This window comes from Rhinopithecus bieti, unplaced genomic scaffold (assembly GCF_001698545.2).
Source record: "Rhinopithecus bieti isolate Rb0 unplaced genomic scaffold, ASM169854v2 scaffold_1058, whole genome shotgun sequence".
Classification (NCBI taxonomy): Eukaryota; Metazoa; Chordata; class Mammalia; order Primates; family Cercopithecidae; genus Rhinopithecus; species Rhinopithecus bieti.
In genome coordinates, this window is record NW_016803341.1 from 810797 (window position 1) to 823355 (window position 12559).

Below are 12559 nucleotides of genomic sequence, written 5' to 3' on the forward strand. Positions count from 1 at the left end.
CTTTACATCATTTACTGATTATATTTAAAAGAAATACAATTTTGCAATTACTGTTCTTTCCAGCGTGATATCTATGCATCATTTTCCTTTTATGTTTATATATTTCTCCTTCATTAGTGCAGTCTGAAGGGTGATTAGGATTCTTCAAACATTTTACAGAGGTTAAACGTTGATTAAGATTTAATTATTACTGTAAATAGCTTGGAATGACATATGGTGCAAAAGCCTGACATATGTGCATTTGAATAAATGAAGTGCTATTTCCCAGGATGCCTCAGTAGCTGTTTAACAGCTTTCCCGAAGGGTTATGTTACACCTCATGGTAAGATTGCTGGGATGTTATATTTTGTTGGTTTTTGCAGCTGAAAGCTAAGAACAGTTTTCCAGTTTTTTAAAACATTGAATATTTTAAATACCTAAATTGTTTTGCACAAATTTTTGCTAATTTGTCTAACTAGGTTAAACATTTTCAAAAGCATTTAGATTTTTAAGCGTGGGCGCTGTGCATTGTGTCAGTGGCAGCGTGGGGACGAGGGGAGCCGGCAGGGTGGAGGGGACTGGGGGTGGCAGGGGTAGGGTGGGAGAAGGTGGTTTGAGAAGAGGGGGTGGGGAAGAGGCCTGGGCCCTCAGCTTAGCTCTCTTCTGTTTGGCCCTCTCGGGTGACCAGACTTGGGTAATGGGGCACCAGGGACTACAGAGGAAGGGTCCCCTCTTCTCCCACTGTGCCCACCAGCTCTAGTCCTCACCACACTCCCTCTTGTGTGGACTCCAGTGTGCACAGCCCGGATGTGACAGAGCTCTCCGAAGGCCAGGCCGGCCTGTACCACCTTCTGCCCACTTCCCAGGGTTGCCATATCTTGACATATGGCAGGTGCCTAGAACCAAGTTCAACCAACCTACGTTGCAAGAGGCCTGGTGCCTCCTTGACTCTGTCCAGGGCAAATGTCTGGCGGGGACCTTCTCACTGTGGTAGTGTCTTTCTCACCTGCCCCCCTCAAGTTAGGGGTTCAGGCATTCCCATGGGCTCAGTCCCTGGAGATAAAGCCCGACATCGGGGCTGATGTGGTACCTCCAGGGGGATCCCGTCTTCCAGTGCTTACTGGCTCTTTTCTTTCTGCCCATATATTCCACACTGAGGGAGCACCTACCGTGGACCAGCATTGTGCTAGGCTTTGAGAACGCAGGGGCGAGCCAGATCCGCACGCCCGCTGCCTCAGGGAGCTTGTGATCTAATGTGGAGAGGTGGGGATATGAGAAGTTCAGGGAGCTATGGGGGCCACAGAAGTGGCCACGCCCAGCCTGGGGGAGGGAAGGTGTCTAAAGCTGAGACAAGAAAGATGATGAGCTGAAGACGGGAGAGCAGAGTGGGGGCAGGAATGGAAGTAGGACGGGGCATCTCTGGACAACTCAGGCAAAGACTGGAGTGGGGACAGAGCCCAGGGTGTGCCAGGAACCAAAATCAGTCCATGTGCCCTGTGTCTCCAGTCTAAGGGGCAGGGTGGTACAGGAGTCTGACTTGATCCCTGAGGATCAGGGTGCCATGGAGCCATTTCACAGTGAAGAGAGGCATAGGAAGACTTGCAGTTTAGAAGGCCAGCACTGGCTGTGGTTGGGGACGGACTGGGCTGGATGAGACCTTGCGGGGAGGGATGGGGAGAGGACGCAAAGAGGCCCCAGAGTCTTTGGGCAGAGCATCACTGGATGGCAGTGTCATTCCCGAGATGGAGAGCTGAGTGGGCCTGGGGGAGAGGGCGGGTTCAGTTCCATTTCAGGTGGGTTAAGTTCAGGCGCCTGTGAGACGTCCACAGCAAAGTCTGGCAGGCAGACGGCTGTGAACCTGAGGCTCCAGGGAGAAATAAGGCTGGAGAACTCTGGTGTGGGGGTAACCCAGGGCATGTGCAGAGAAGAGGGTCCAGCCAGGCCCAGCCCCAACGACCCCAAGGACCATGCAGTGGGTGTCGTGAAGTTGGGGGTGGCAGTGACCTTGGAGAGAGAGATTTTTCTGGAGTGTGGTGAGAACAGAAGCCAGATTTATTGTGGGTTGAAAAGTCAGTGGGAGGGAAGGAGGTGGACACAGCCAGTGTAGACTAAGTTTTTTAAAGAAACGTAGCTGCTGGGGAGGAGAGAGACCAGGTAGTAGCTGGGCCTGCCTCGGGATGAAGGGGAGGTGTCATCAGAGAAGGTTCCTGTGTGTGGAACACTAATGGGCAAAAGTGGGAGAGAGGGAGGATGACCCAGGAGGGGACCCCGGAGTGGACAGGGGAGGTGGAGCCAGGTGGGGTCCCGTCCTGTGAGGGGAGGGATGGCAGCTGTGGGGTAGGAGGAGGGCAGGTGGAAAGCCGTGCATGGACACGGGAGGCAGCGTGTTTGATGATGAGAAGCTGAGGGGTTCTCTGACACCTTCAGCTTTTTCCCTGAATAAGAGGAAGTCTCCCCTGCCTGGGATGCGTGGGAACAGGGGTTGGGGTGGCTGAGGAGAGGAGAGCAGAGCAGGTGTCCGGTTGCCTCTGGAGAGTGGGCAAGGGAGCTGACCTGGTTATGGGGGCAGGGGCAGGGTGGTTGTCCACTGGTTGGGGGTCCAGCCAAAGTCAAGGACAGGGAATTTTGAGGGTCTCCATTACATGGTCAGGTTCAAGTAGGAGTGGGGTGCATGGCGGGGTTCTCCAAAGCAGGGCTTCTGCCAGCAGCATGGGAGGGACCCTTGGGCTAGGGAGTAGCTGAAGGGATGGCCCCTGGAGTCCGGGTTGCAGGGGAAGATGGAAAGACTGAGTGGTGGGAGTGTGGGTGCTGAGGTCTAGGGGACTGGAAACAGAGAAGCAGGAGTGAGTGGGGTGCTAGAAAGACAGGGGACTGAGGAGCCCAGGAGGGTGGCGTTTGGATGGAAGGAGGTGGGGCAGCCCTGGGTGGTGATCAGGTCCAGGGGATGGCCCTGTGGGGGGCTGTGGGGGGTCTGCAGTGCGGCAGACATGGTTCTTGGAGGTGAGGGAGATGCAGAACTCAGAGGCCAATGTGTAGGATGTCCACCCACGTGGACACACCGTCAAAAGAAAGAGGCTGGGTCTGGGCTGGAAGGGATGCTCTGAGCCCCGTGGCGGGAGGGCAGTGGAGAAGGAAGATGTGTCACTAGGTAGGGCACGTGAGCCCTGGCTGGGGTGGACATGGGGGTGCAGAGGGGCAGGGCTCTGGAGCCCAGGGTGGTCCTCACTGCAGCTCCCAGCCCCACTATTTGCCCCTTCCCACTCCCCCACTTTTCCTCTCTATTCTCTCTCTGCAGATTGAAACATCCCAGTTAGAGCCGGAGATAGCCCAGGCCACGAGCAGCCGGACAGTGGTGTACAACAAGGGGCTGTGAGTGTGGTCAGCGGCCTGGGGATGGAGCACTGTGCAGCCGGGGAGCTGAGGGGCAGGGCTGTAGACTCACGGCTGCACCTGCAAGGAGCAGCACCCCGACCCCAGCAGTCCTGGGCCCCCTGGGAGAGTGCTTCACCTGCAGTGGAGGGAGACTGACCATTCACATTTTAACATAGAGAGAGGAGTTCTAACACATTTCCTACAAAAAAATAATCAAGTGCATTTCTGGGCCTTACGTGGGGTTGTCAGAATTCCACTCAGCACAATTATGTGTGAAGCTGAAAAATTGTAGAGTGCCCATGGGGTAGAATTAGAATCCTTTTATACTTTGGTTTCTTTTTTATTTTTATTTTTTATCAGAATCAAATCTGAGCCTTAGTTTCAGCTGACCAGAAGTGGCAGGAGGACAGGTGGGGGGAGCCAGATTAGGCCTGGGGTTGGGTTGGTTTGGTGGCCAGGCTGATAAATTTAGGATATTACAATGACCAGCCCAGATGACTCCCTAGGCTGGCGTGGGGAGGGGAGAGAAGGTGGTCTGCACCCCACAGGATGAACTAGCCGTGACTAGGTCCTCAGGAAGTGGCCCAGGGAATCAGGGAGCACTGGAGTCCTCTGCAAGATTCTGTGGGCAGCTGGCTCTGAATGTAGCCAGGCCACATCCATTCCAGAGCTGCAGAACCAGTCCCTCTGAGTGAAACTGGGTGACCCTGGAGCTAGAGTCCCCCTTTGTGGAGCTCTCACTGATTCAGGGCCCCTGAAGCGACCCCAGCTCCAGGCAGGAAGCCCCAAGAAGGAATGGTGCTTGGCAGGAACCGTGGACCTGCGCTTGGCTTCTTCAAGAAGATCCTCCTTCCAGGCCCCAGGCTGGATGCTGGGTACTCGGGCTGAGAGTGGGGCTGGAACTGGGCTGGCTGCCTTCTGGGGAGCTTCTCCAGCCACCAAGGCTGCCTGCCCCATCCCATCCCTTTCTAAGCAGGAAGGTCTCATGCCTGAGAAAGCCTAGGCCAGCTCCTTAGACACCTATCAGAGAAGCAGCATCAACCGAGGAGCAGTGGGCCCTGGCTCTGGCACTAAATAGCATTGAGATGTCGGACAAGTTCATTCCCTTCTCTGAGCCTCCACTCCCTGTCTGAAACCAGAAGACTGGATCAAGGGGTTCCCACTGGCTCCTCCAGCAAGACCTCATCTTTGCCTGTCCTGCTCAGATGCTGGTCATCCTGGGCATGTCCCCAGTGTGGACTCTGGACTGGGAAGGGTGCAGGCCCCTTTGGACCAGCGGTTGGCCTCAGAACCTGGACCTTGCCTTCTGTATGTGACCCCATATCCCGGGAGCAGTTGACCTTTGCCAAACACTTTACAGTTGGAGGAGGAGGTGACATAGATGCCTGGGCCTGATGGTGGGGCCATACCTGCGTGTCGCCTCTCACTCTGCAGCCTCAGAGGCCCCTTGCTGCTGGCTCCCATCTCCCTGCCATTTGCAGACCAGGAAGGAAGAGCGAGCTGTACAGAGGGAAGCAGAGCCTGGGGAGGGTGTGAGCAGGGTGGCGCCTCATCTGAAAGGCCCAAACCAGGGGGAAGCTCCAGCCTGAGTGCGGCCCCCTCCTGACCCCACCTAGGATGGAAGCCTCCACCTGCAGCCCTGAGCCTCCCTCCCCCGGGGACTCCACCTCAGGGGAGATTTAGGCCAGAGGTGAACCTTCATGTGTAGGAAGAGGCTGGTGCATGGCGGCATCTTAGGGCAGCGGAAGTGTGCTGAGGCGGGTCTTCTGTGGGCATGGCCGTTGCCTCTCTGACAGCCGCTGGTGCCCACCAGCTGGCTCTGCAGCACATTGCCCTGAGGGGCAGCCCACCTGCTGCCCGTGAGGAGGGGGACAAACCTGGAGGACAAAACAGCGGGGGAGTAGAGGTGCCATGGTGTTGGAGGGCCAGGCCTTTTTGAGCCAATCACACCATAATGTGAATATGCCAGTGACTGTTGCACTATGCGGGTCTCTAGGCCTGGACTAGGGCTGGCATGTCTGGGTCCTCTTTTGAAAAGCTCACTTCAGGCTCACCTTGCTCCTACCTATCATAGGCTCTTATCCTCGTGCACTTTATCTTGGGACCAAAACTGCCTCCCCACCGCCCCTCCCCGAGCCTGCGCCTGCCGGAGGCCTGGCAGAGATGGGTGCCCTAGCCCAGCCTGGAGCCTCAGCATCTCGTAATTTATTTGCTTTGTCTCCTGGATGATTTCTGTCATGCTCCCAAATGCAGCTTCAGGTGAGCCAAGGGGTCTGCTTCTGTGGCGGTGCAGTGGCAAAGGATCCAGATAGCCCAGGGTGAGGGTGACAGAGGGACAGTGGGCTATGCCAGTAGGCCCTGGTCTGGCTTTGGAAAGCCCCATGAAGGGAAACCTTCACCCAGCACCCATGCCCCACTCTGCTGAGGCCAGAGGAAGGGAGACCTGAGGCGCAGATTGGTTCATGCCTGGGGCGGAGGCTGAGCCTGGACCCACAGTCAGGGCAGGGCTGGCCAGCTGTGCCAGAACACAACCCACACCTGCAGTGGTTCTCCATCCCTGGTGTCCCTGCCTGGCCCTCCGCTGATCACTTCAAACATTCCCTCAGGCTTGGGGATGCCCTTCTTCCATTTCCAGACAGCAATGTGAGGGTGCAGGGAGCAAGATGTCAAGCTGGCCATGGAGTCACGCTGGCCGACGGACCCCTTTCACTCCTGGTTATGAGCCAACTTATTTCGTGTTCTGGCCTCTGGCCTGGGAGAAGGGCAGGAGCCTAGAGAAGGAAAAAGGCCCATAGACAGACCCAGGGTGATCTTCAAGCCTGGCCTAGTGAGAGTGAGGCCCCCACACGCAAGCCTCAGCCACTCCCAGGGGCCTTTGCAGTGTCTTTTTAACCTTCTCAGAAAATTTCTCAATCTATGTGATTTGTGTAATACTAATGAGCTTCAGGCAATAAATACAGGATTTAAAGCGTCAGGGTGTGGTTTTGTGAATTGTGGGTGGGAAGGGGAGTGGTGTATGGAACCCAGTGGGAAAAGGGAAGGACTGCCTGAGGATTTTGTGGGAAGACCCCCCCAAGGAAGGTGCAGACCTAGGTTCCAGGCTGGATCAGGCCAGCTGGGAGGCCCAGAGGGAAGGGAAGAGGAAAGGATGGAGACCATGTGAGGGCACAGGAGGGTGAAATTCTGCAGGAATCCCCTTACAGAGCTGTTATTGAGCACTCACTAAGGAGCCCGCCCTCGAGGAACGTGAGTAAATAAGACTTTTGGTAGATTCCCATACTGTTTATATCGATGAGGCTGGGAGACCGGAGGGGGTTATTCCTGGACCACCTGGGGCCAGGAGAGGCCTCCCAGGGAGGGAAGGTTTGAGCCAAGTGGAAAGGTGCTTCATGGCTGCAGTGTGTATGGTACCAGCCCTGAGAGGTCTGCCCCTTAACTCCTCCACTATCCCTTGGGGCTAAGACTTGGGCATCTCCTGATAGCAATGGTTCCTCTTCTTCCAGGCAGCCCCCAGAGTTCTCAAGTCCAGCCCTGCAGAGAGAAGCAGGCAGGGAGGTGGAAAGCCGTCCTGGTTGGGTTCAGATAGACCCCAGTTCCAGCTGCAGCTCGGCCCAGCGTGACTGGAGCTTCCAGCCAGACACTTCCTTTATTCACCTATCAATTTGGTCAGACGTTTATTGACATCTACTGTAACTGAGCCTTGGTGTCCTTATTTATAAAATGTCAAGAACAGCATCACTCGCTGGACTGTTGTAAGGATGGAAGCTGGAGGAGGAATGCACCCAGACTCCTCTTCCCGCTCCCAGGTGTGTGGGGAAGGGCCTGCCTCCCCTCCTGGGTGCTGGACCCTTCCCCACTAGAGAGCGAGGAGAGAAAGGGATAGGGGAGAGGGCTGTTCTCAAAGTGATGCCTCTGGGCCAGGAGGATGCTGGTCTCTGGGGAATTTCTTTGCTAAGAGCTCCACAGGCCACAGCCTCCATCCGGTCAGGCGGAAATCCTTGACTCTCAGGACAGACACAAATCCCTCCTGGAAGCTGTTTGTTGTTTTTAGCTGGTTTGGGGGCTCAGCTCCTGCCCAGACCAGAGATCATTAACACTCCAGGAATGTGGCCTCCCCTGCCCCATCCCCCGCTGCCTGGCCCATCGGACCTCCCTCCTCTCACTCAGGCCACGGTTAGAAGGAGAGTCAGAATGTGAGGGGATGGGTGCCACGATAAGTGACCCTTCCTGATGCCCCAGGGACCTAGCCTCATTTTCATAGCTCCCTCAGTTCCCGAAAGCTGCTGCAGCTTCTACCATCTTGGCCATCCCTCTGCCACCAATTAGCTCCCAAAACAGGAATGCCTCAGCTACTTCCTCCAAGGCCTCACCCCTGCATGTCCACCCTTCCCTGAAGAACCGAGAGTCTCTCCGGGCAGTGGCTGAAAAGTGTTCACTCTCCACCCCTCACACTGAGGCAGCCGTTGGCAGCCTTGCCTAAGGCCAAGGCCAGTCGCTCCTTCCCTTCCGCACGAGGACACCTCCTCAGCCACAGCAAGAATCTGGGGCCCACCCCAGTTCCCTGGGCCTTAGGGAGCGGTGGAGAAGAGAGCAAAGGAAAAGAGAAGATGGACAAATGGACAGACAGGCCCCAGACCACCAGACCCTCTCCTAGAAGACCCCATGTAAACCCATGGGGAAGTGAGGGAAGGGGCCAGCCCACCATCCCAGGCCAACGGATGCTGGTTCTCCTCCTCTTCACATGTTAGCATGACAGAGGAGGGACAGTACTGCAGGGCCCTGAAGCAGCTCAATGTCATTAGAGAATAGAGAGGAGACCCAGGAGCGGCGGTGTGGCCAGGTGCTGCCGGGCCAAAGCCAGCAGAGAGCCCCCCCTTGAGGCTTTAAGTAGAGAAGTGGAGTGACCTGGCTGCAGAGTGGCGGGTGGAATGGACACAGTGAGGCTGTTGGGGAGACTGGGTGAGGCCTGCGGCGGCCATGGTGAGGAAGATGGGGCCTGAGCCACGTGGTGGGGTGGGGTGGGGATGGGGATGGGGAAGGAGAGAAGTGAAGATTTAGGACTGCTCAGCTCTCCGTGAGGGTGGCAGAGAGAAGTAAGGGATGACCGTAGGTTCCTGCGGTAGGCAGCAGAGAAGGGGCCATTTCTGAGCTAAGGCACAGAGAAGGAAGAACAAACCCACAGGAAAGGGGATGCATTCCAATTTCCAAGGCATCAGAGGCTCCTGGGAGATAACCAGGTGGACACCAAGAGATGAGGAATTGCTGGTCGGGAGGTCAGGAGACAGGTAGGGATGGGAAATGTGGATGTGTCTGTTATCCATGTCTAGGGAGCATCTGGAGCTGGAGGAGCAGAGATGGCCACCCAGGCGAAGGAGGTGGGGTGAGAAGAGGAGGACTGGAACGGAGCCCTGAGGAGCCCCACCTCTGAGGCCTGGGCAGAGACGAGGAAGCTCAGCCACAAGGGATATGTCAGGGCTGAACTGCATCCTCCAGAAGTCATCTGTTGAAGTCCCAATGCCTCGTGCCTCAGAATGTGATTGTCTTTGGAGACAGGGTCTTTACAGAAGTAATTAAGTTAAAATGTGGTTATTAAGGTGGGCTCTCATCCAAATGAGAATCCAAAATGACTGATGTCCTTTTAAGAAGAGGAGATTGGGATGCAGCCACGCTACAGGAAGAAGCTCCTGTGAAGACGAAGGCGCCGTCCACAGGCCAAGGAGAGAGGCTTCAGAAGAAACCCATCCTGCCAACCCCTGACCTCGGGCTGGCAGCCTCCGGTGCTGGGAGGGAATAAATTTTGGTTGTCGAAGCCACTCAGTCTGAGGTGCTTTGTCGTGGGGCCCCAGCACACCAAGGCAAGAGGCGAGGAAGGCAGGGAGGGCATGGTATTCCAGAGGACATTGATGGGAGTGCTCCAGGTAGAAGGGGCTTCCACGTACCTCACTGAGGCAGACAGGTGAAGGGAGACACGGACCAAGGCGGGCCCCATGGAGGACCCAGAGAGAAGGGCCTCAGTGGGATGTGGTCAGGGCAAAAGACAGATCTTCACAGGTTGAGAAATCAGTAGGACTCCCGTGGATGGCCGGCGTAGCTAATTCCTTCATGAAATTTAGCTGATGGGCAGAAGTGGGGCATTGTGACATGGAGCTGAGGGGGTGCTTAGAAGGTGGACCCTCAGGCAAAAATCAGAAGAGACTGTCGCAGAAAGAGGAAGAACAGCCTAGCAGTGAGCTGCTCCAGGCGGGGAGACTCTGAAGCCCAGGTTGGAGGTGGGGGTTAGGGGTGGGGTTCTCCTGGGCCAGAAGGAGAGAAAGTGGCGGGTGGTTACAGGAGGCAGGTGGAGAAGATGGGCTGGCTGCAGGCAGCGTGGGGTTGAGGGTAAGGAGCCCCCGCCCCTCCAGATCCACTCTGTGTCTGTCCACCTGCTCTGTCCCTGGAAGCTAAGGGCTGGCTGGCTGGCTTCCACCACCAGGAGTCCCAGCAGGAAACTGGGGGATTGGAGGAGTGACACTGGGGGATTTTTCCCTCCTTGTCCCTCCTGCCATCTCTGGGCCTCTCTGTACCGAAGGTTACAGCTCCTACTGGGGGCCCTCTCCAGCCAACTCCTCCAGATTCCAGTAGCTGCCGCTGGTCCTTCCTCTTCAGGCCTCAGGGCCATATGGGCTCCCCATTGTTACCAGCTCTGGGGTACTGCACCATCCCTGTGGGTTCCCCAAAATTTAATTGTTCCTGTAGTAAACTCTCCAAGTGCTCTATTTGAAGGTACCATCTGACCGATGCAAAGGTGTCCCCTTCCAGGACTGTCTCTGAAGGTGGGAGTAAGGCCCTCTGCTCAGTCAGGGGGAAGAGAGGTTTGGAGGGAGGGCAGCAGAGGACTTTTCAACAGTGCAAGGCCTCAGCTGAGGCTGGGACCTGAAACATCGAGGGGCGCCATCCCGCACACCTGGCTGCTGTCCTCATGGACTCAACTGCACGGGCGGGTGAAGAAGCAGGTTCAAGCAGGGTTTCAATTCTGCCAGACAGGTGCAACCAAGGAATAGTGGGACACGGGTGTGTCGGAAAGAGCAGACGGGGCTGTGGCCTAGGGGCCCCCACAAGGTGCCACACTGCCGCAGAGGGAAAGGAGCGAGCCAGCGAATGGGAAGAGCTCAGGGTTCGACGGGAAGACATCTGAATGTGTGATTTGAGAGAAGGCCCCATTCTGGGCTCTGATCATCCCTGAGAGAGGGTGGTGAGGGGGAGATGAGGGAATGAGAGGCTGGGATGCTAGGTGGGTTGTCCATGCAGACCCCAAGATCTGGGGGACAGGAAGACTGTAAGCCGTAGCCACAGCTTTGAAGAAATGAGGGGGCATGACCGGGCCACGCAGCCACAGACGGCACACGTGCACAGCCGCACACATGCACAGCCGAACGCCCACAGGCACCCACACAGTCACACTCACGCGCACGCCCACAGCCCTCCCAGACACTCCAAACACCCTCACATGCACTCACCCTCACACACACCCTAGACAGCAGATGGGGCGCTCGGGTAATTGGTTAAACCTGTTCCGATGTCTGGCTCCGCCTTGGCAGCGCCCGTCTGACAGGAAAGCTGGCTGGGCCTGCACCGCTCAGCCTGCTGGCCGCCCCTCCCCTCCTCTCCCCTTGCCTGCAGGGATGCCCTGGAGCGGGGCTATAGCAGAGGCCTGTGGGCCTTGGCCGGTTCCCTCTGGACAGAGCCTGGTTCACTTAGCCAGGGCGCCTTGATACCTCCCGGGAAGCCGTCCCAGCACGTGTGAGGAGGAGTTGGTGCAAACCAAGTGCAGAAATGCTAGGAGCGTGAGCTGTACTGCTGCGAAGGCCGTGGGGATGAGTCCTGGAAAGTTCCACGGACAAGAGGATATGCAAAGATCAGTCCCCGAAGGTGAAGGTGTGGATGAGGCCACCAAGGTTCAGAACAGGCCCCCTGAGCTCCCTCTACTTCAGCCGCGCACAATTTGGAGCTCCTACAGGTGTTCATGATACCTCAGCCCACAAGTTCTGCAGGGCCCAGGAGGCCAGCCCAGCTGAGGGGAGTGGCTGACCTGGGCCCCCTCGGGGAAGGCCTGGCCACGCAGTGCCTGCATGCGGAGGCCACCAGCAAGCTAGTGTCCGTGGGTCCTCACCCTCTGCAGGGCCCCTGCTCCCCAGGTGGGAGGAGCCGTTGGGGGAGGGAAGGGAGCAGCAGTCCTCGTCTTCTTCTCTTCTCGGCTGCATCTGTGTCTCTTCGAGAGAGACTTTGGTTTGTTCCCTGGAGAGGGCCCAAAAACTCCCAAATTAGCAAACCTGGCAAGCCCGCAGCTCAGAAAATAGTTCATCCTGATTCCATGTTTTTCAGGCTCACAGAAGCCTTTATTAATGAAGTCACAACACCAATATTTACCGTCTGCAGGGAGAGGCACAACATGGGGGGTGGATGGGAGTGCGGCAGGGACTCCCCGCCCCGCCCCCTGCAGGCCTGGCCTCAGGAGATTGGCAGGTTTCCTTGGATCCCTTCCAACCCTTTATTCGGATGACAGGGGGTGCTCTGCTGTGATCTTCCTGGACCCCCTCCCCGTACCAAGTGAGGCAGGATCTTGAGAGGAACAGCTCACCCGTCTCTGTCCCCCACTGGGGCCAAAAGGATGACTCTTCCTCCCACCTTCCTTCCACACCTGGGCATGTGTGCTCCCAGAAGTGATCCCACCTGTGAGGGTCGCCATGTGGGTTAATCTGGATTAGGACTTTCAAGATGCGCAGAATGTATTCCTGACTGATGGAGGGAGAGGGGTGTTGGGATGGGACAAAGCCCTTTGGTTTCTAGCATTGACTGGACACAAGTGAGGTGGGCAGAGGCAGAGGGGAGACACTGAGAGTGCGAGTGGGATCTGGGTCTGTGCTCCCAGCAGAACGACCTTATGTGCTTGGATCCCTGCATGTGGCCCAGGCAGCAAGGCTGGGCCTCTGACATCTTTCCAGTGAGTTCAACATTGATCAAGCACCCAACATTCCAGGTGGGAAGAACAGCATGAGCGAAGGCACAGCACAGGGAAAACCTGTGGCTCCCTCAGGGACAGGGATGGGGATGCTGAAGCAAAGGGTACCAGGAGCAAGGCAAGAAGAGGGGCAGAGGGGCTCAGAAGGGGGTGACTCTGCCCTGTTTGGGTGCAAGGAAGAGAAATCTAGCTGCAGCATGGAGGGCCTCC

At 56.7% G+C, this 12559-nt stretch overlaps 1 protein-coding gene across 2 annotated transcripts in view; it reads left to right on the forward strand.

Moving 5' to 3' along the window:
- SFXN5 (sideroflexin 5) overlaps positions 1 to 9123 on the forward strand; it is a 133993-nt gene extending 124870 nt beyond the window's left edge. The window contains exons 14-15 of one of the 2 annotated variants that reach the window (XM_017876714.1): positions 3275 to 3348; positions 8679 to 9123. In XM_017876714.1, coding sequence (XP_017732203.1) covers positions 3275 to 3348; positions 8679 to 8763 — 159 coding nt within the window. In that variant the 3' untranslated portion in view covers positions 8764 to 9123. Of the gene's footprint in view, positions 1 to 3274; positions 6326 to 8678 lie in introns of those variants that run through there. The other variant, XM_017876725.1, reaches the window with a different exon arrangement.
- Positions 9124 to 12559: the final 3436 nt, after the last annotated feature.